The sequence below is a fragment of the Lotus japonicus genome, chromosome 5, assembly GCF_012489685.1.
Source record: "Lotus japonicus ecotype B-129 chromosome 5, LjGifu_v1.2".
Lineage (NCBI taxonomy): Eukaryota > Viridiplantae > Streptophyta > Magnoliopsida > Fabales > Fabaceae > Lotus > Lotus japonicus.
The window spans coordinates 56,583,841-56,606,751 of NC_080045.1; the positions used below are offsets into that span (position 1 = coordinate 56,583,841).

A 22,911-nucleotide genomic window follows, 5' to 3' on the forward strand; every position below is an offset into this window, starting at 1 on the left:
TGGTCGAATGCATGTATGCTCAACTCCAATTAAAGAAAGCCATTTAGAAAAAGAGTCTTTCGAAGATCAAAAGAGTAAGTTTATTGCGATACTTGATCATGATCCCTTCAATTATGTTTCAGCTAATGAATCTCTTGATTGTCTATTTTACCTCTAAAGTTGATAATTGTTGGCTTTATTAATCCAGCGCTACGCTTAATATTGTAGTTCCCTTGAGAACTTTGTACTGCAAGGAAATAAAGTTGCGTCTTCACTAACAACAATTGATTTCAGTGTAGTGATAAGCGCTTGATCCAGTGGTATCAGAGCAAGGTCTTGGATTAGAATTCCCTTACTAATAACAATTGCTTTCGGTGTGGTGGTACAGGACCGACCAATGTGTACACCTCATATCCTTTGCAAGTTGAGGTTCGCAGTTAACATCATACCATCGTGAAGGATCGCAAGGTTGAGGGAGAGATTGGGGGCTGGGGGCTTTGGGTGCTAACATGGGAATAAATAAAATAAAAAATAAAACAATATTATAGATGTCACAATAATATATTAAAATTTGGAAGTCACACTAACTAATAGAGAAGATTTGATTGCAAATCATCATAGAATTCTACGACAAAGATATAACACTTTTATTTAACTATATGCATTATTTATTGAGACAATCTTATTCGATCAGAGTGTGATAAAATGTTAAATGTCTTTCAAAAAGTATGTCTCCTTAAGGGTTCATATAATTACATTTTACCACTGTGATCGACAATCAGCTAGACAATCTCCAAGATCACCTTATAAAACACACAATTACATTAAAATAAGGTCTTAAAAGTGCAATTAAATAAAATATTATTATATCAAATGGTTTCAATTTCATGTGAGTAATGATATATACACACTTCATTCTTTAAACACTTCATTTCTACCTCCTTTTATTACTATCTCTCTCATCTTATTATCTATCACATCTCATACTTTCTCTCTCTTACTTTTTTTTTCTCTTTCTATCTCTCTCTTCCTCCACCTCTTTCCACCTCATTTTAGAGGTGTGAAAGAATAAGTATCCATTTCATGTTCACAGCACCTTATTTTAAATCATTCCTAATTCACAATGGATTTAATTAATCACAATAACAATGAAATCAAATGCAGAGAACATTGATGATTTAACGGTACCTCTGTTACATAAACGAATTTGAAAATCTTGTCTCAAAAGAATGAAACAAATGCACCATCATTCCTCATCGAACGTGCTGCTTCCACTTCCAGATCTAGTGCCTCTGTGTTCTTCTGTCACCATTTGATTTCATACTTCAACTTCACATGTCTCCTTCTTCTTCTTCTTCAATGAGGAGGATTATTCAGCTTTTCACTTGAAAGTTGAAGAAGCTTAGCAAACCCTCATTTTGCTGATCCATGGAGTTCACTGAATCTTACAAGCAAACGGGTCCCTGTTGTTTCTCTCCCAATGCTCGCTTCATTGCCGTCGCCGTCGATTACCGCCTCGTCATTCGGGAAACCCTCTCCTTCAAGGTCCTTCTTCTTCTTCTTCTTTTATCTTTGTGTGCACCCATTCTTCAAACACTGCTTCAATTCAATTGATTCTTGTAAATATATAAACTTTTATCAGCATTGCATTTAGAGCTCCAATTTTGCTTTCTGGGTCTCGTGGAGTGCACTGTTCAGCGTTTTCGATCCTGCTGTTCCGTGAAAAGATTTTGTGCGTTCAAATTGGGGAAATTGAGCTTTGAATTTCTAGGTCTTTATTGTTTTGAGTAGATTTTAGGTGACCCTACTTGTGATTGGTGTTACTCTGTGTTTTTGGGAATTTAGAGTCTCACATTGGCTAGAGATACGGCCAATAGCAACCCTCAACTCTTGAGCTAGCTTTTGGGTTGAGTTAGGCCTCCCTAATTCTAATATGGTATCAGAGCCTATCTAGATCCATTTGTTGTGGAGACCTCCCATATTTGGGCCACCCACTGATGTTCATTCCACACTCCAGATGTCCAACCCTGGGCGTGAGGGGGTGTGTTAGAGTCTCACTTGATTGGCCTCTAGCCAATGTGGAGGCCAATGTGAGACTCTAACATTCTCTTATGTTTCAATATGCTCTATGTGAATTATATATTACTTTGCTAACCTACAAGTTTTCCATCCGAGTCATTGATTAAGCAAACTCAATACAAAGAAGATGCATCTGGTTCTCGGATTTTAATAATTTCTTTTTAGCTTATGCAGGTTGTACAGTTGTTTTCATGCTTGGACAAGATTAGCTATATTGAATGGGCACTTGATTCTGAATACATTCTTTGTGGTCTTTATAAACGGCCAATGATACAAGCTTGGTCACTGGCCCAGCCTGAATGGACATGCAAGATAGATGAAGGTCCGGCTGGTATTGCCTATGCTAGATGGAGTCCAGATAGCCGCCACATTCTCACCACATCCGATTTCCAGTTGCGTTTAACAGTTTGGTCGTTGGTGAACACAGCTTGTGTGCATGTGCAGTTGCCAAAGCATGCTTCCAAGGGAGTTTCTTTCACACGTGATGGAAAATTTGCAGCAATTTGCACTAGGCGGGATTGTAAGGACTATATAAATCTGGTATCTTGTCATACATGGGAAATCATGGGCCTTTTTGCAGTTGATACTCTAGACTTGGCTGATATTGAATGGTCACCTGACGATAGTGCTATAGTGATATGGGATTCACCACTTGAATACAAGGTACAGCCCATCATGTCTATTTGCCTTTTCTGTAAATCCTTAACCTCTGAAATTTGGTAATTTAGGTTTTATCAAGTACTTTCAATTAAGTAAAAAAACTGATTTAAAATATTCCATTGAATTTACTTGGTCTGTGAATTTAACAAAACACCAAATTATTACAAACCGACAAACTAGAATTGAAGAGTACTATGGGAGATAGAAATAAAAAGAATGAATCTATTAGTGGTGAATGAAATTCGAACAGAAAAGGGAGACAATACTCCTCGCATGGGTTTTACCTTAAACATAGGGCAAGTCCTTTAAACAACTAAGCTACTGCTCTGTTTCCCTAAGCTAACACATGAAGAGGATGTCGATGGGGACCTAGTATTATATTACAATAAAGAAGGATGAACTCTCCCAATGAAAGAGAAAGGTAATGCAAATCTTTGGGGTCTACATTGCGAAAGGGCCATTACTCTCGCTCAATGACCAGATCCCCTCCCTCTCTTCCCTGCCTATTATTCATAAACAATGTCATGCCCTACCTTCTCGATCTTAAACTAATTAACTGGGTGAGGCTAATACCCTCCCAAAGTTTCACCTTGTCCTCAAGCTGAACTTTAGGATAATATTTTTTACAACCATGATCACACAGCCATCCAGCACTTTCTCTTACCTCTGGACATTCCGTCATCAGCATTACTTAAATTTCTTGCTCTTGTATATGTATCCATGACTGTTCTTTTTCTTCACACCTGAAGCACAAAACATTTTGACCTTTTCTGGCAAATAAGCTTCTGATAGCATTTGTACAGAATTCATCATTGAGCCTCCTCCTCATTTATCATTTTGCATTAGAGACCAAAGTCCACTTTTGCATTAAGTTGTTTTCGAAGATGGGTAGCTCGGTTTTGCTGGATCTTTTTTTTTTTTATGAAAATATCCTTTTTGTTGTTTTCTGCCCGATTCTTCTCCCTCTATTCATACATTTGCCACTTGATGTATCATCATTGATGTAAGTACATCTGAACGTAGATAAGATTGAATTTTAGAGCACTAAAATCTCAAATTGGATTTTATTGGTGTTTACAAGCAACATGTAGCCAAATTTTACACATAATTTATGATCAATGTTTCATGCATGTCACATATCAAATTATAAAATCTATCATGCATGTGTTTTTGTGAATGTTATGTGTCACTTACAATCTGTTGCTTTTATATATTCCACTGGTCATGCTATAAATTAATGTCAGCAATATTTACATTTGTCAAACACTGTCATTTTTGTTTGATATAGGTTCTAATCTATTCTCCAGATGGAAGGTGCCTTTTCAAGTATCAAGCATACGAATGTGGATTGGGAGTTAAAAGTGTATCGTGGTCTCCTTGTGGTCAGTTTCTGGCAGTGGGTAGTTATGACCAGATGCTGCGGGTCCTGAATCACCTAACTTGGAAGACATTTGCAGAGTTTATGCACCTATCTACTGTTCGTGGCCCTGGTTATGCTGCTGTTTTCAAAGTATTCCTTTTCTACACTTTTCATGTTGATGATGTTGCAGTTATGAAAGGCTTGCCTTATTTACATTGTCCCTAAAATTGCAGGAAGTAGATGAGCCACTTCAACTTGATATGTCAGAACTATGTTTGAGCGATGATTTTCCCCAGGGAAATGATGGTGAGCATAATGGTTATGGGAACAAGCTCTCTCTCTCATTTTCCTTTTTTATTTGTTTAGTTTTACTTATTTTACTTGCTCCAAGCAGATTCTCCGGAGGAACCCTTTAGAGTCAGGTATGAGGTAACTGAAATCCCTATCAATTTACCGTTCCAGAAGCCTCCTGCTGAGAAACCTAACCCCAAACAAGGAATTGGTAAGCTATGCTCCTCTAAATTTTGAATGCCATGAGTTATGCGCTTTCTTGTTGCTCAGTTTAATGATCACATAGATAGAAGAAAAAAGACCAGGATTCTTATTTTCATGATAAGTGCAGTAAATAGGAAGAAATGGTATTATTTGATAGGTATGATTTTCTGATTTACTTAATCTTTGGGTTGACTACAAGCATGAAAGAGAACCATTACAAAAAGGACAAAAATGTACTAGTGATTCCCTTCCTAAGGATAGAGCAGGATACAAAGTACAAACTGCTCAAGTAACTGGTAGTATGGAAATGCAACCTTTCATGTTTTAGTGCATACCTTACAATCTACATTGGTGATTGTTAGTATCACGTCGTCATAATATTATTCAGTTTCTCTCTACTCTCTTTTCCTCCTTGGTGTCAAGGCAGTGCCATCCACTATTCAGTTTTATATTCGTCCATCTCAGAAGTTTAAACTAGAAACTATTTATCATTATGTTCTTTTTGGATTTTCTCCCTCTGTAGTTCTGCATACTCTGTTGATGTTACTTTGGTTTCTGCAATATCACTTTGATGGTTGTGTAGTTTCTTATTAATTGTAATTTGCCTGAGTAGACTAAGTGTGTGTGTTTGGATACTGGTTGAATGCAACATGAAAATACTTTCATCTCAATTCATAAGGAGAGTTCCAGTCACTTTTTTTTTATCTCGAAGTGAGTGTTAATGAGTGATGAGTGTTAACGTCCATTTCCTGTGGTGCCAACAGTATCCATATATAGCCTGAACCATCTGATTGTCTCTGGACTAACTGATTGTCTTTTGTGACAAGTTTTTGCATGATGGCTCTTGGAAGATACTACATTAAGATCCCACATGACTAAACTCAATTTTATTGCAGGTATTCTGTCATGGAGCAGTGATAGCCAATATATATGCACTCGAAATGATAGCATGCCTACAGTGCTTTGGATATGGGATGTTCGACATCTTGAGGTTGCTGCAATCTTAGTGCAGAAGGACCCTATCAGAGCAGCAGCATGGGATCCAACATCTGCTCGCCTTGTTCTTTGCACCGGGAGCACCCACTTGTATATGTGGACCCCTTCTGGCGCCTATTGTGTTCATGTTCCTCTGCCGCAATTTAATATAACAGACCTGAAATGGAATTCTGATGGCAGTTGTCTACTCCTTAAGGACAAGGAGTCATTCTGTTGTGCTGCTGTGCCCTTATTGCCAGAATCAAGTGAATACAGCTCAGATGAGTGATGCTTACAAGGGAGTAAAACAAAAATGATGGTAAATTCGAGCGGCCTCTCGGTATCTCTGTGCATTTGTTGGATAAGAGTCTAAGGTTTAAGATCATTCCTGAAGTTGTAAATTCAAAATCAGTGTCAGTGCCCCTCCTATTAGTCAGGGAGGGTATGCTACTGATGAATCATTTTCAGGAGGGGCAATTTAGCAGAGCAATGTAGTGGGAGTTGCTATAAGTGAAAACTTTGTAATGCATTTAAGAAAAATTCAACGGCCATCTTGGCCCTTGTTGTAGTAGCGCATATAGTAACATTCTGGTTTTCCTGATTGATTTTTGAAAATATGTTGTGTTGATTGGAATGCCATCTTTTCTTAAGGCCAGAGGTTATCTTTGCATCGATGGAAATGAATGGAATAAAGTAGGATGAAATGAAATAATAATAGGTTTGGTGGTTTGGATTGTTTAAACATGTTGAAATGGAATGGAAGATAATGTAATACTTTGCATCCCACTAATATTACACTTTTTCTTCCTCTCAAATTTGAGTGAAATTGGGTCGTATCTTTAGGAGGTAAAGTAAGTTCTCACACAATTGATTGAATTTGTTTTTATTGACTTTTTAAATTGAGTAATTACTATTAATGGTGTGATAACTTACTTTGCCCCCTAAAATGAGTTTACTCATTACTCACCTTAGAGAAGTTGAATATATAGAAGGCATTAATATATAGAATCAGAAGACAAGAGAGGAGCAAGTCCATCTAGCACGTTCTCAATCCAAACACGGTCAGGAAACAGAAAAAGCCAAATGAAACATATAGTTAGCGACTATATTGTTGACAATAAACAAAAAGAAGAAAAATACAAAGCCAAAGAACAACACTCCTGAACTAGGGAGCCAAAACAAGACACGACAACATCTTTGTTCGCCAAAGCTCAAAAAGATGAAGACAATCCATCTCAATCTGAGCATCCCGGAAATAGAGATCATGAGCAAGATACTTCACCCACCACAAAGCCAACGCCTCATGGCATGGGGAGAGAGCACATGGTCCACAAACAACGTAGCAGCAGCCACGGGGCATCCAAAACCATCACGAGCAACCATGGCAAGACCCACCTGCGATGAAGAGACAAAGAGGCATCAAAATTAGTGATTAACCACACACTTACATAGTGGGAAACTTATTTGGTCCCTTCTGTGGTGCCTCCTCCCAGATGAAGGTATGGTGCCTCTTCCTATTTGGACCAGTAGGAATGTGGCATGTATTAAATGAGTTGACTTTTCAACATTTTAGAAATGATTTAAAATAATATGAATTGATTTTCTGAAAATATGGTTTTATAAAAAAAAAATGTTTATAAATTTGCTCTTAGGTCCCTCTGTTAATTAATTACCATAGTAAAAGTAACTTATTCAATTGAATTGATATGAACATTCATTCCCCCTCTTTGAAAACTGAAGCAACATTTATCATTCTCAAACCTCACTCTCCTCCTTCCCAAAGTGAAGCTTTTCAGAGAAGCTTGAGAGAGAGACCGTCAGCGACGAGGGACGACGGCGGAGAAGATGAGGGACGACGGCGGAGACGCGACTTAGACAACTTTGCTATTCCAAAGCCCAACATATGCAATACCCAGTCACGTCCAAGCAATGGTGTTAGTCCTGCCATTTCTGCCCAGCGAAACAGAGCTGCAAAGGATTACAGAGATCTTGAGTTTCAAGTCTCCAAGAGACCACACCATTGTCAAAGTCTTCTGCGGAGGTGGGATTGAGATAAGTTCTTCTTTACGTGAGTCAAGAGAACCACAAACCACATCCCTTCTCAACAGCAAAGAATAAAAATTGAAAATATTTCAGAACATTCAGATCATCAAAGCGGCTTCTCCAAAACCTAGGGTACGCTATTCCTAGATCCATCTGAAATGAGGGGCGAGGGATACTAGAAGAGTTGCGATGTTTGTTCAGAAATTTGATGCGAGGGATTATTTTGAGAGCTGGGTTTGAGACCCTGTGAACCCAACCGCGAAACCCCATAGCGACCACCGTACACAACTTCCCTTCTTCAACATCCACCGTAACCATCACCTTCTCCCTCTCGATCTGGGTTTGAGACCTTGTGAAAGTAGATCTGGTTTGATCTGGGTTTAAGGAGGAAGATGAAGAGAAGGTAATGGTTTGAACTCAGAATATGAATAAGCACTTTGATGGCAAAAAATCTCACTTGGTTAAAAGATAAGATGCAACTTTCAAACAATTGCTGAAAGACCCCTCTCAAATTAAAATATAATTCATTTTTTTTTCTAAAAAACAATTGAAATTTGAAGGGAAAAAGAAAATCTGAAACCACTAATACACGTGGCAGTACCTTATTTGCTAAAAGGCTTGGAGGCACCACACCCTTAAACATAGGGAGGCACCACAGAATTTACCAACTTATTTTTAAAGTAAGGTGATTAGATTAAATTAATGTTAGTTTATTCTTTAATTAATTTTTTTATTTTTTAATTCTTAATCATACTAAACTTCTTTACTCAACGTTAGATAGAATTAGATAGAATAAAACATTATTGTATGGTGACATGAAATCGTGGGCATAGAAAAGTCACGTGTGAGGTTGATTGTGCGGATCTTGTCTCTATCTTAGTGGACCCTAATCAAGATCGAGCTAGATACCATATGCAGGCTCATATCCTTAGGGAGATCCAGGGCCTCATAGCTGTGAATTGAAAAGTTAACGCTTCGTGGATTCATCGTGATGGTAATTCAGTTGCTGAGTTAGAGCTCCTTGTGTCGAAGGATTCTCTAACCGTTCCGTAGTTTTGTTACGGTCTCTTTTGTTGTTTCCTCTCCGAGGTAAAAAAAAAATAAAATAAAAAATGATGCCACGTGGTTCGTGACCAGTATCCGTGGCTTTCTACCTCACTCGCCGCGAGAATCACAATTCTTACAGCTCCGAACGAAGGAACCAAAAATGGATCTCTGTTCTTCTCTTTCCAAATTCCACTCTCCATTTCCATCTCTCACAATTTCCCCTCAATTTTCTCTCCATCCACAACTCTTGCAAATCCCCCGAAACTCCTTTTCACAGTGCGGAATCTTCCTCCGGAAGCCGCTGCCGCTGCCGCCGCCGTTTTCCCGCCAAAACAATCTCTCCATCAGAGCCGCCCAGGTTCCAAACGGAATTGAGAATGACGATTTTGTCCTCGAAGATGTTCCTCACCTCACCGATTTCCTTCCCAATTTGCCGGTACTCTTTTGGTTCAGTTTACCCCAATCTGTCTTTACATTTCTTGCTTTTCGAATTATTTTCATCATGTTCTTAGAGTATGATTCTGTGGACTAGCATGGATAATAGATATAGATTGTTCAGTTTTTCCTTAGAGGATGACATATTGGAATTTTCTGGTTCAATAATTTTAGTATATGATTTTTCCAACATTATTTTCAAATCCAAAAATTAATTTTTTTTCTCTTTTCTAGACACCCTTTTGAAGGTGAAGAAGGTTCTTCCATCAAAGCTTAAGACTTTTGTTTGGATAATGTTTCTCAGAGAAGTTAATTCTTTTTTTTTTTTTTTTGGTACATCGGAAAGATAAATTGCACCCGTTAGGAATCGAGGAATCGATCCCTCGACCTCCCCCTCCCCCTACCCAACCCATATGTCCCCCAGCTCCTACCACTTGAGCTATCCTACGGGACCAGAGAAGTTAATTCTTAATACAAGTGAGTGAAGTGACCTGTCACTAAGTTTAATATTAAAATGACTTTACTTTGCAAAAGATAGCAGCATTTTCTGGTCAAGGAAGGGTTATTAGATCTTTTGGATGTATGGTGTTTTTCTTGGTTATTTATGCATCATAGGTTTCTACCTGAACATTTCTTTGGGAAATGGTTGTTTTTTTGGCTTCTCTGTGAACTCAGCATTTGATCTCCTCGGGGCTTTGTCTTATGGATTTACTGAAAAAATCCTATTTCAGTCCCTCATTAATATGTTCATCCTCAATCTTCTCCCATATAGATCAATTTTTTCAATTTAGTTCTTCAGTGGATTAAAAAATTTGTCAATTTTAATTGCAAAAGGATTAAATTGGTGTATATAGTTCGATTGATGAATGAATGCATTGCGAAAGTTAATCTGTCAGGGACTGAATTGAGACGCTTTGTTAAAGGACCAAAATAGAGTTTTTGACAGCCTACTAGCCTAGGTTTTTGCCATTTTGTAAAGTGTTTGGAGGGCACTTTGATATTGTGTTTTGTTGTACTAGTTGTTTGAGGAGGATTCTTTGTTATTTTAAAATATTCTTCTATTCTTCTGCTAAATAATTTTCTTTTTCAAAAGGATGAGCATGGGTGTTTTTGTCCTGTTCTCTTCTAACCATATTGTTGAATTCTGATACTTAATTCATTAATTCCTTTTTTGCAGTCGTATCCAAACCCATTGCAAAAGAGCAAAGCTTATTCAATTGTCAAGTGAGTCCACTTCTTTGCTAAAAAAAAATTAGATGTTTGTAAATTTGCACTGTGACTTCAAAACTTATATATACTGGTTTCTTCTAGTTCACAAACTTTTTTTATGAAATTTTTTAAAAATAGTTTTATACTTTAAGGAATACTTTCGTGAGCCCAGAAGATGCGGTTGCCCAATCTGTAAGTGATATAATCTTCTCCTCCCTCATTTCTTTTATGAATGATTTATATGTCTCTTTTTATCTTATATCTATTCCTTATCATGCATCTTGACCAGATTGTTGTTCAAAAAAGTAGTCCTAGAGGAGTTCATTTTCGGCGTTCTGGACCTCGAGAAAGGGTATACAACTTGGAAATGTCTATGTCCATTTGTAATCTTTAGAAGCTGACAATGCCTTCTCAGTGGTGATATTGCGGTGCTATAGCGCATAAGCGTACCGCTCTAAGCTGAGGGCTCACCACTATCCGCTATTTTCCACTTTGAGGGTTTGACATAGTGGATTTTTGGCTTTCCGCTATTTTCCGTGATCCGCGATTAACAACACTGCCTTCTAATATTAGGTTTACTTCAAGCCAGAAAAAGTACGTGCGTGCATAGTGACTTGTGGAGGATTATGCCCAGGAATTAATACAGTGATTAGGGAAATTGTATATGGCTTGAACAACATGTATGGTGTTGAGGATATACTTGGGATTGAGGTGAGTTTTGTGAAAGTATAATATTCTGACTATCTGTTAAAATATCTCCTTGATTTTGTTAATTGAAGAATTAATGCCTACTATTTGTTTAAATTAATAAATAATTTTTACAAATAATAACTTGATTATTTTGTTGTTTGTTGAATGGTTAATGCATCATTTCTGATTTTTTTTTCATAATAGTAAAATATTTTTAAGATGAAGAGATAAAATTCCTAAGAGAAACTAGGGTAAACAATCCTCCTAAGCAAAGGAAAAACGGCCAAGAAAAGGAAGGATGGCATGAAACAACTAAAATCATAACAATCATATCCATAAAAAAGGGAAGCTGCAAAATATATGCTAAATCAGCATTACATGCTTTTAGCTGTAAAGAGTTTAATTGCTCAAGGTATAAAATTATAGGCTATTTTCATTGATCAATTTTCCTACTGGCAGAAAATTTTAAGATGAGCTTGTTGAGAAGTAAAAAGGTATACTATAAAGTATAAACAAAGTAGAGAGTAGAGACTCTGGGTACCCTGTGGGTAATCTATTATCTTTGATCTTGATTAGACTTATATCAAGGACTTGGTTTCCTGTCATGACCCACATGTTTGATGGTGGCTAAATGAATATCACATGTTAGAAGGATTGATGATGAATAGAGAGTTCTCTTAGGGGTACACGTTTATGTTGATTGAAGAATGTCATGTACATTGCCTAATGTTGACAGTTTTCTTTCAGCGCATTAGTATTTTCTTATGCTGCTGCTGTTAATAGTTGCTCATATAGTTTACAAATGCATGCATTTCATAAGCTTTGGAGGCCCTTATTCCAACAGCATGACCATTATTGTTTGAGTTATGCTATTACTTATTACCAATCTGAGGTCTTAGTTTCTCTATTTTTTTTATGATCATTTCACGAGCTCTCATTATACATCATGTTGCTTCTGAAACTGATTCAGGGAGGATATAGAGGGTTTTATTCGAAAAATACCATGACATTGACACCTAAAGTGGTTAATGATATTCATAAACTTGGCGGCACCTTCCTTCGTACATCTCGCGGAGGACATGATACCCTCAAGATAGTTGATAACATTGAGGACCGGAGAATAAATCAGGTGAATACTAGTTAAACTTTACTCAATTTTTTAGCTTAATTTTTTTTATAGACTATGGTCATAATGCTGAACCAAAGGAAAATTTGATCTTTGTATGTTAGGTATACATTATTGGAGGTGATGGTACCCAAAAAGGAGCTGCACTCATTTATGAGGTAATTGATTCCTCTCACCAAAATTATTGTCTTCAATTTGTCAGTCATGTAGTTGTTATGGAGTATATGAAATATGAGCATCCTTTTATGAAGGAAGTTGAAAAACGTGGTCTTCAAGTGGCTGTGGCTGGGATTCCAAAGACAATTGATAATGATATTGCTGTAAGTTCTTAGCCTTTATTCTTAACTTTTCACGTATGTAACTTCTAGTCCTTAGTGACATGTTCTTGATAAAAGAATTTGACAATACTTACCCTTTGTACTTTTAAATTCATTTAGCTTCATCTTAAAATTTGGTTAAGGTAGAGATCAAGGTTCAAATTTATTAGTATATATAAAATATAAATAAATATTTAGACAGATGAAGCGCACTTTTTTTATTTTGCTTGTTTGTTTCTAGGTGATAGACAAATCTTTTGGATTTGATACTGCTGTGGAAGAAGCCCAGAGAGCCATTAATGCTGCACATGTCGAGGTTAACAGTTTTGAAAATGGAGTCGGAATTGTTAAGCTAATGGGCAGATACAGTGGTAAGTAGAACTAAACAACTGTTCCATTTTGTTTTTTTTTTTCTTGTCGTTTTTATTGCAATTTTCAATTTTCTAAATAATCTCATTCTCTGAAATGACATATAATGGGAGCTTTAAATGACGAATGGAATATTGGTATTAGATCTTTAAACATCCTATTTCTCTTCAGATGTATACTTTACAAGCTTCCATTCCATCTACAGGTTTTATCGCCATGCATGCAACTTTGGCAAGTCGAGATGTGGTAAGGCTTTGACTGAATCTCAAAGTTTATGTTTTCCTTTTGATTTGGTGTCTGGTGTTACTGATTCTATGTGTAGTGTGAAATATGTAGTTCATTACATCTTTTTCCCCCAAGGTCATGAATAAATTTAATGGCTCATAAGCTTTAGGACTCTAAATAAAAGAGATAGCTGGGAAAAATGTAAAAGCCTATGTGGATACAGTTCTTTGTATTTAGATTCGCAGCAGGATTGGAGAGCTTTAATACGTTTATTTATCATGTATTATCTTTTCTTTTATTAATTTTCTTTTGTAGATGACTTTTTAATCTCCTCTTTTATGATGTAAAGTATATTCTAAACGATCAAAAGGAGTTCAACATGAAAACCTTGTTTGGCTTGAAAGATTCTTATATTTTTTTCTAAATATCAAGAAAGGACTGCCTACTAATAGCTAGAGTTGTAACAGGATTGCTGCTTGATTCCAGAGTCCCCTTTTTATTTAGAAGGAAGAGGTGGGCTTTTTGAGTTTATTGAACAGAGGTTAAAAGAAAATGGACATTTAGTTATTGTGGTAGCAGAAGGAGCAGGTCAGGAATATATTGCGGCAGAAGTGCATGCAGCAGGTGAGAAGGATGCGTCAGGGAACAAGCTACTTCTTGATGTTGGTCCATGGTTGTCGAATAAGATCAAGGTATGATGGACTATCTTTCCTTTTCTTCCTTGTGTTCTCTTCACTTGTTAAAGATATATAATATTTGGTTATGTGTATATTAACTTGTATCAAGAAAATTGGCATCTTTTACAGAGATGATTTTTAAAGTTTATTGATCATAGCCAAAATATCTACTTCAAAGATAGTCTTCCATTTCTTTTTAGAACCAGATTTGTATCAATGAGATCAGTTAACTTACTAATAGATCAGATGATATGTTGAGTGTTGGTTGCAATCTTTAGTTATGTTCTTGCCACCCCCCCCCCTCGTTTTAATCATGACACTTCTGTGAAATGGGTTATCTGTTGATGCTGAGTTGCCGACTGACAACCATCCCAACCTTACCTTAATCTAGCTCAGTTTTGTGATTTTTGTTTTGTTCTTTCTCATGGTATCGAAGAGAATGTGACAACCAATAACTATCCTTCTTAATAGAGGGAATGATGAAACAAACAAATGCAACAATCTTCTTGTTTGATGAGCATTACCTTTCATTTCTCTAGAGGTTGTGAATATGGTTTCTGTCATCCTTTAAGTTCTTTTTGTTTTTTAAACTACATCTTTCTTATTACAGGATCATTTTTCAAAGGTTCAAAAGATGGCTATAAATATGAAATATATAGGTATGTTCATGAGTTTCCTATGAATTCATTACTTTATTATTATCTGGGTACTTTTGTTTAGCAATTATTTTCTAAGAACATTTTACTATTGAAATATTGAAACTTGTTTCTTAAAACTATCTCATTTTACTTTTGTAGATCCTACATATATGATTCGAGCTATTCCAAGTAACGCCTCAGACAACATTTACTGTACTCTTCTTGCTCACAGTGTTGTTCATGGAGCTATGGCTGGATATACTGGCTTCACAGTCGGGCCTGTGAACAGTAAACATGCCTATATCCCAATTGCTGTAAGTAGTTTATTATATTGACTTATGTTTATATGTTTATATTCAATTAAATTATTTTATCACTAAAAATTATGCTGCTGAAAGTCTTGTTAAAACCGTCTATCCAATAGCATTTTCATCCACTCGAAAAAAATTTAGTCATATAATCATTGACTATTTAGGTCAGTGGAGATTGTACCTTATGTTTCTCGTTAGTTTTTTGCTTATTTGTGTCCCCTGCATTATGTGGTATACCAGCTGATCATAGAACATATTGTTGCAGCGTGTGACAGAGACACAAAATACGGTGAAGCTGACGGATAGGATGTGGGCTAGAGTTCTCGAGTCGACAAATCAACCAAGTTTCGTTGCTTCTGATCACGAAAGAATCGACAATGAGATAATAAAGGTATAAATAATATGAATATTACCTACCTCTATCTGGGTGGTTTGTGGGTAGTAAGTTAGTAACTGATTGTTGCGAATTGATTAGCCGTAGATGATCCGTTAAAAAATAGTGAAGGGTGCTGCTAGATCATTTTGTATTTTTGAGTTGAACTGTTGATGTGATAAAAATCAGAATTTGATAGATTTATTCTATAAGCTCAACTACATGTACAAATTGATCGATGAATTGGAACTCCTGTATGGGAGTGTGGAATATCATCAGATTCATGGTGTGTAGTGATTTTGATTAAAAACTCGTGTAATGACTATACTTATATAGTTATATGATATAATGGATATTGATGATATCATAATACTAAAAAAAAGTATTAGCTTTGAGATATAATAAAAGGATGTCTATGTGCTTAGAGGATAGTTACTTGAAAACTCTTCCAAAGGAGTGTGTATTCCATGTCCCTCCCTACTTTTTGGATATAATGGAAAAGCTCTGGTTTTATTCTTTTGATATTTTGGAGTCAATGAAAATAGCATATAAAAATTCTTTTCAATTTGGAAATACAACTTATATTTTAAAAATGATATATCAATGAATGATTCAAATTTAATAAAATTAAATTTTTTTATTATTAAAAAATTAACCCCAAATTAACCTAATGTCCATTTTAACTAATAATGGTAGGAGTAGGCCTAGGAAAAGCTGAAAATGCCTTTCTTTCCATATGTAACAGAAAAAAGAAGCTGAAAATGACTAGATAAAGTTTAATGTGACTGTATACTCTTTCCCTAAAAAATGCTTTAATAAGGAGATATTAACAGGAATGGATAATGTCAGGAAAAAAAGAGAGATGGAATTAGAAGAATGAAAATGTTGTTGACATTGGTCTGTCAAGTTGTTATACTAGTTGCAGACACACCTGTACAAAACTAAATATTTCGTACGAACGGCAAGACTTCTATTTTTCCTTTGCTGGTTTTGTCTAAACCATTACGCAAGTATATATGAATTATGCTTCTAGTCTTCTGGAAGAGTCTCTTGATGTGATTTATTTACAACATCAAAATTAATGCTCTTAAATGTTTAGACACAAGTTGAAGAGATAAGGGTCCAGATGTAACATTTTCTAGCTTGCAATGCCTTGTCTGCTCATTAACTGGATACATACCAAATCCAAAAGCAACTTGTTGATGCCTCTGTTTGTAACACAAGTTGCCAAGTTTCGTGTCACCGTGTTCAATTGACTACATTCATTGTCCCTGTTTGACAACAGCTGCTATTGCCTATTGCTACATGTCAAGTACCAAGTTGAGAGTCTAATTAAAAACTCCCTTATATTATCTCATTGAAATCTTCTGTCCCTAAATTGTCTTATTAGCTATTTTATCAATAACATTTGACATTTTTTTAAATTAATGTAATTTAATTTTATTGGTGAGACAATTATTTACAGACTATAAATGGATTTATGTGAGGCATGCACAGTACAGTTTGGATAAGATGATGTACTGTAGTTTGAGTGAGAACCGTGTGAGGGTCCATTCCCTTCAACTAGATCAGTAACAACATCATTCAATTCTGATGCATCTCACGTCACAAAGTAGAGACCCTTTATATATATATCTATATATGATATATATATATATATATGTGATATTGTCCCTGCTTCACCTCAAATTCAACCTGCTACTACTACTTTCTCAATGACAACATCAGAAGAAATTTATAGTTTAAAATTTTTGAGCCAGCATCTCTCAGGGGATATTTCAGACTCTTACCTCACCAATCTCATTCCTGTGAAACTTGAAGACTCATCATCAGAATTTGACTTGGATTCACTTTTCTCAGAACAGAGCAGCTTCTGCACTTTTCTTGAAAGCTTTAGCTTCCAAGCAGATACAGAAGTTGCCATGTCTCATGAGGCAAAGAATTCAATTACACCGACTCATTCAGGGGAAACCCAGAAGTCCAGTTCACCTGAACCAGAGGTTTCAGGGAAACAGGAGCAAACTTGTTATCAGGGAAGGCGTTACAGGGGAGTGAGGAGAAGGCCATGGGGTAAGTTTGCTGCAGAGATTCGTGACCCAACAAGGAAAGGGACTAGAGTGTGGCTTGGAACATTTGACACTGAGATTGATGCTGCAAAGGCTTATGATTATGCTGCTTTCAGGATGAGGGGTCGGAAAGCCATATTGAATTTCCCTTTGGAGGCTGGGAAGGCTAGCCCAAAGCCTAGCAATAGTGGAAGGAAAAGGGGGAGAGAACAGAGAGAGTCTGGTACAAGTTCAAGTCATGTTATGTCATGAGAATTCTCAGTTTCGTCAACTTCTCTTTCCTCGATTCAATTCTGAAATTCATAAACCGCTCGCTCGCGGAAACTTATTTCCAGAGTTGATTTCGACTTTAGAATCAAGTATATAAGAATTTCCAAACATGTACACTTAGTAGTTAGTACATGTTTTTGGGTAAATTTTTTCTTTGTATTTGAAGGGGAAGTCAATAATAGATGCAAATAGAGATTGAGATAGAGGCATAGAGCCAAGCCAAGAGAAGAATTGTGTGTTTACCCTGAAAATCATGGTTGCTGGCTATGTCTGCATATTGTTTAGAAGTATTTTGTGTATGCTCTGAGCCCTAAGGGTACAGAAAAGTTGAAGCAATGCAAATATGAAAGTTTCTTCTAAGGTGAGGAGGAATTTTTTGAAACAAAAATAGTATTGTTTTCTTTTACCTTGTTCTTTGGGTTATTTTTTGTCACACATTATTAATTATTAACATGATAAATAGAATGAAAGAGAGATGTGATGAATGATATGATTGATCGGGAGAGATAGATAAAAATAAAAATAGATTGAAAAATAAAATAAATGTGAATAAATCATAGCTCAATAAATTAAGTTTTTTTTATAAAAAAACAATTAACTAATTAATGAATTCTTAAAAGAAGATCAAAGTGTACTCCAACTTAGTTCTTACGGACCTTGTGTATAGAAAAAAATCTCTAGAGGAGTATGGGATCCAAAATAAATAGATAAAAAGTCCCTTTAATTCCCAAGCTTTATTTGAGGATTACAACACCAAAATCAAACTCTCACAACAAGGAGCTTATCTCTCTCAACATGGAGCTCTAAGCTCCTTCTACAAACATGTCACTCTCAGCAGTAATCACTCATGTTTGGTGTCCCTCATAGACTGACCCTGATGCTCTCAAGTCTCAATTACACCTTATTGAAGGGTATCCTATGTATTTTTTTAAAAACCCAAAATTGCCTGTTTTAACACCTCTATTTTCCTGAGCCTTCCTGTTTGTGTTGGACACTTCTGATTGAGGAATTCCCGAATTTTAGGTCTCGGGATTGAAAGTTGTTTCCCGAGCTTTATATCTCGGAATTGCAACTTGTTCCCGAGCTTTAGGTCTCGGAATCGCAAGCTCGGAAAAGCTCGGAAAATTTACATTATTTCTACCGAGGTATAAGGCTCGGGAATCGATCCAATCTCTTCACATATGGTTTCCGAGGTTTGGCTTCAAGCCCTCTTTCTTCTGTCTTTGACTGACCACAAAAAAGACAAAAAACAAGACTTAAAAAGTCGGAGAATGGGAGTACTTTGTTGTCGGGAACGCATTTTTCACATTTAATTTCGAGCTTGACAAACCTCGAAAAATCCACGTTTATAAATTACCGAGGCATAGCTCTCGGAAGGATTCCGAAAATTAGAACTTTAGGATGTTTCCGAGCTACCAAATCTTAGGATAGGCATCTAGACGTTATAAAATATCCCAAGATTTAAAGTTCGTGTGTTCCCGAGGTACCAAAGCTCGGGAAAATTATCAAGAAAATTATAGTATATCCCGAGACTTAAAGCTCGGGGTGTATACCAAAGCTCGAGAATTATTTAAACAGAGATAATTTGGACATTTCTCACTTTAAAGGGGTACCAATTCTAAAAAGGGATACCCAGTCCCACATTCAATTTCTCCCGGCCCTCATAGATGGAAACATCAACATTACCCCCTTTTCTTTTCTTGTCTGCATGCAAACGGTGCAAGAAGTGCCCTTTTCTATTTTGCCACATGCTTTTAATTTAACTTGAATCTCCTAAAATAAACCAATTAATCACATTGTTCTTGTTTTACACACCTTATATATCTTTGTTAAGAGGAAAAAAAAACTTTGACTATCTGCAATGTGACCATCCCAAATATAAATTTGTTGTCTCCTTATAAAAAAAAGAATATTCACCAGTTATGTGACAAACTAATTAAAAAATTACAAAAGGACTACTTATATCTGTTAAAAAAAAACAAAAAACACAATAGAAACTAGAAAGATATTTTCATTAGAAACAGAAGAAAGTACTAAGGAAATTTCCCAATTCAACCGTTTTGTATTTAATGTAATGTAACAACTTTTGGTCTTAGTCATCAAGTGAAACTAATATTTCACCCACAGTAAGCGCGATAAATGATTGAAAAACCCACTTGGTTATGGAATGTAACAAATTACAGCACACAACACACAACTAGGGATTAACTTGGGAAAATTTTCAATGAATATATAGGTTCATTTCAGGCCTGGCATTTTTATCTATCTAGAATTTCCTTCCATAAAGAAGCACATATTTAAAGCTTTTCAAGGGTGTAAGAACAGGTTAATAAAAGTATAAAACTATAGAAGTACGTATTACCCCTTCTTGTGCTTAATCAATTTATTATCTTGCATATAAAAAAAAGTATTACTCCTAATTTCAAGTCCCAAGAAACTCTTAGGAATAAGAGTTATGAGACATAAAAATCCGGATGAAAGATTCATGGTTCAAATCATTCCTAATGAGTGACTAATTTAATAACATTTTATAACAACTTACATTCGCCTATAAAAAAAATTACTCATAATTTCAAGGGAAGGTATCACATTTCTCAATTATAAGAATTTAACTAGCTTAAAAAATAATTACTCACCATAATTCTTACTTTTCCTTTCTAACACTTTTTTTTTAATTTAGTTATGTGACAACATGCTAATTGTATGAACTTATTTTTATTTAAAATACAATAAAGGGGACTAAAATTAAAGACCATCATTGTTCAAATAGTCCCAGAAGACATTACAACAAGTGAGATCGATCGATGATGAAGATGATGAGTACCCACAATAAACGAAACTACATTATACATACACCAAAAAAAAAAGAGAATTAAAAAAAAATAAAATTCAAGGATCATAAATTATAAGTAGCAAACAAACACGGAAGAAGAAGAGGGTATGATCATGCGCATGCAAGTGCACGATTAAGAAGCATATGCGGCCCCACTGATCTGCTGCTGACCATAGTCCTTGATCTCACGCGCCTTGTTCATCAGCTTGTGACGCGCGGTGTCCAGCTGATCCGCACCAGGCGGGTGCTTCCCGGTGACATACCTGTAAATCCACGCCAACACCGTGATCGCCGCCGCGCCGAACCCTCCCGCGGCAAGGAACCCCAGTCCAAGCAAGGACACCGCTATCACCGCGGGCACCAGCACCGGGCTGAATATCACGAACAGCGGCGTCGCGATGGTTAGCGCGATCACCGTGCCGGCTAACATCAGCCCGGCGAGGATCAGGAGGGAGCCACCGGCGGTGACAGCGGTGGCTGCCTTGATGAACTGGTTGGAGTTGGTTTGTTGGCTGGTGGTTTGCTGGTAGTTGTTGGGGTTGTTGTAGCGGAGGGGTTGGTAGTGTGTGTCGGACATGATTGATGGATGGATGAAAAATTGGAAGAGTGAGAGTGAGAGAGAGATGGTGGTGGGGTTTGAGGTTGGGAATGGGTATAAATGGAGGAGGAGGTGGGTGGAGGAGATGGGTGGCAGGATCTGAAGGGGTGGAGGGGCACGTGTTGAGAGGTTTTCATGCAAAGGTTGCATGCAAATATCGTACTTGCTTTTGCTTACACGTTGTGTTTTCTACCTATTTTCCTGCTTTAATTTGTTCGTTTCTTACATGTTATGGACAATGTTTCACTAGCATCCGAGGAGACAACAATTTATTACCATTTAAATCATTCGAAATTCAATCACTATAATTTAATTTAGGTGATTCAACAATGTTTTAGCATGCGGTGCAAATTGAATTTCTCGATCGGTTGTGGTGGTGATTCACAATGGAAATGTACCAGGTATTTGTAGAAGCTACACCCTAACGCTCAAATTAGTGTTAGAAACTTAAAGTTGAGAGAGAATCTTTGAAACTCAATTATAACTCAAGTGTAAATGCTTGGAATGAGTAACAAATTATGTAAATGAACAAATATAGAACTTGTAATTATAAGGCTAGCACCCTTGGTAGCTGTCTCTACGAGTGTGAAGGAGTTCCTTTAAGTGGGGTGTCCAAGTGAGCAATTGGTCCTTAGTCGCCCTACCCTAACTCATTGATCTCGACTCTTTGATGGCTGGGTGGACACTTACGCGCAAAATGTTTCTTCCTGAGTCATTTAGTTTATTTTTATGGTAGAGACTTCACTGCATGTCTTTTGGTCGATTCAGAAGTCAATCATGTTCCGTTAACATATATACAAAAAAAACTCAGTATATTAACAAGAAAAACTCAGCATGAATATAAATCATTCTTTATGGTCTCACATAATTATTGCCATAATTATATTTTTCTCGATTTTCGAGCTGTTACACACATAAGTTGGCCGGCTTTAATGAGGAAGTCATCACGTTCCTAATATGTGGATGCTAATATCACAATAGTGAACTCAGCACTATTGTTTGGTTCACTACTAAAAAAAAGCTATTTAGCGACGGGCAAAGTCCGTCGCTAAATAAGCAAAATCCGTCGCTAAAAATTTAGCGACGGAAACTGCATCCGCCGTGCAAAGTGGCGTCGATAAATATTTAACGAGGGATTCTTCAATCCGTCGCTAATAGCGACGAAATATTTCCGTCGCTAATTTATTTAATTCCGTCGCTATATCGTTTCCTGTGTTATTTCTTATTCCGTCGCTATTTGCGACGGTACAATCCGTCGCTAAAGGATCACATTCCGTCTCTAACTACCTGACCTTTTTATTTCCATTCCGTCGCTAAATCCCTCGCTAATTTAGCGACGGAATTGTTCCCTCGCTAATTCATGAATTCCTATATGAAGTTCTTCTGTCACGTGCGTATCACAGTATAATCTATTATCCATCAATTTCTTATTTTCAGGCTCATCCATGTTTCTAACACAAACACAATAAACAACCAATAAGTAGCATTTCAGTAATGAATCCTCAATTTACAAGCATATTCAAGCTTAAATCAAAGCATTCATCAATAAGCAAGTAAATTACAAAAACATGCATTATAAATTTATGGCAAGTCATTTTATGATATTAAGCCTAAAAAAAACAGAAGCACTACTACATCCACAAAGATAAATGAGCAGCATTACACTCTGATGATTCATTTTGCCCTCCAACAGAAGAGAAAAATGATAAGAAGGAAAATAACAAATAAGAATAGTTTGAATGCCACTTAGTTATAGTTATAAGGAAAAATAACCAGAAGCAATTATGCAAATACCTTCATGACATGTACAAGATTGGCGATGTTACATATCTCAAGGTTGGAATCCTGATATGTTGGAGGGGCATACCCTAGAGTCTGCACAAGCAATTACAAAAAACTGTACTTGCCTATCAAAAAAAAAAACAAAAAACTGTACTTGGATTTATCAGTTAAGAGTTAAGACCAATGTCTAGTTGAATTACAACATGGAGCAGTAAACATACAGGAGCCAAAGAAATTAAGCTAAAAGTGTTGAGTTAGTTACTAAAAGTGTTGCCTAAACTCAAAAGTTACACTTTTGAAGTGTTAGTTGAAGTGTCACTCTTCTATTTCCTTTCAAAAATCAGTTATGTTCTG

General features: G+C 36.4%; 4 protein-coding genes and 1 long non-coding RNA gene across 6 annotated transcripts; 3 read left to right on the forward strand and 2 right to left on the reverse strand.

Moving 5' to 3' along the window:
* Positions 1–1,134: 1,134 nt before the first annotated feature.
* On the forward strand, positions 1,135–6,185 carry LOC130720477 (uncharacterized). The gene is made up of 6 exons (XM_057571125.1): positions 1,135–1,524; positions 2,233–2,721; positions 4,007–4,228; positions 4,312–4,384; positions 4,473–4,580; positions 5,470–6,185. The coding sequence occupies exons 1-6, from the start codon at positions 1,408–1,410 to the stop codon at positions 5,835–5,837; spliced, it is 1,377 nt and encodes a 458-aa protein (XP_057427108.1). The 5' UTR covers positions 1,135–1,407; the 3' UTR covers positions 5,838–6,185.
* A 340-nt stretch (positions 6,186–6,525) lies between these two features.
* On the reverse strand, positions 6,526–8,008 carry LOC130720480 (uncharacterized). Of its 2 annotated transcripts, none has more exons than XR_009013080.1 (2): positions 7,310–8,008; positions 6,526–6,943 (listed from the first exon to the last, which is right to left on the reverse strand). It is a non-coding gene; the product is annotated as an uncharacterized LOC130720480 (long non-coding RNA). The 2 variants fall into 2 exon arrangements; XR_009013081.1 differs by having other exon boundaries at positions 7,222–7,339.
* A 665-nt stretch (positions 8,009–8,673) lies between these two features.
* On the forward strand, positions 8,674–15,372 carry LOC130720476 (ATP-dependent 6-phosphofructokinase 4, chloroplastic-like). The gene is made up of 14 exons (XM_057571123.1): positions 8,674–9,074; positions 10,251–10,297; positions 10,435–10,474; positions 10,572–10,634; positions 10,856–10,993; positions 11,943–12,101; positions 12,203–12,256; positions 12,350–12,418; positions 12,657–12,786; positions 12,990–13,030; positions 13,477–13,701; positions 14,297–14,345; positions 14,484–14,638; positions 14,901–15,372. The coding sequence occupies exons 1-14, from the start codon at positions 8,799–8,801 to the stop codon at positions 15,030–15,032; spliced, it is 1,578 nt and encodes a 525-aa protein (XP_057427106.1). The 5' UTR covers positions 8,674–8,798; the 3' UTR covers positions 15,033–15,372.
* A 1,149-nt stretch (positions 15,373–16,521) lies between these two features.
* Positions 16,522–17,750, forward strand: LOC130720478 (ethylene-responsive transcription factor ERF107). Its single transcript, XM_057571126.1, has one exon. The coding sequence runs from the start codon at positions 16,724–16,726 to the stop codon at positions 17,324–17,326; it is 603 nt and encodes a 200-aa protein (XP_057427109.1). The 5' UTR covers positions 16,522–16,723; the 3' UTR covers positions 17,327–17,750.
* Positions 17,751–20,125: 2,375 nt separating this feature from the next.
* Positions 20,126–20,782, reverse strand: LOC130720479 (oleosin Ara h 11.0101-like). The gene has a single exon (XM_057571127.1). The coding sequence runs from the start codon at positions 20,752–20,754 to the stop codon at positions 20,311–20,313; it is 444 nt and encodes a 147-aa protein (XP_057427110.1). The 5' UTR covers positions 20,755–20,782; the 3' UTR covers positions 20,126–20,310.
* Between the last annotated feature and the right edge of the window lie 2,129 nt (positions 20,783–22,911).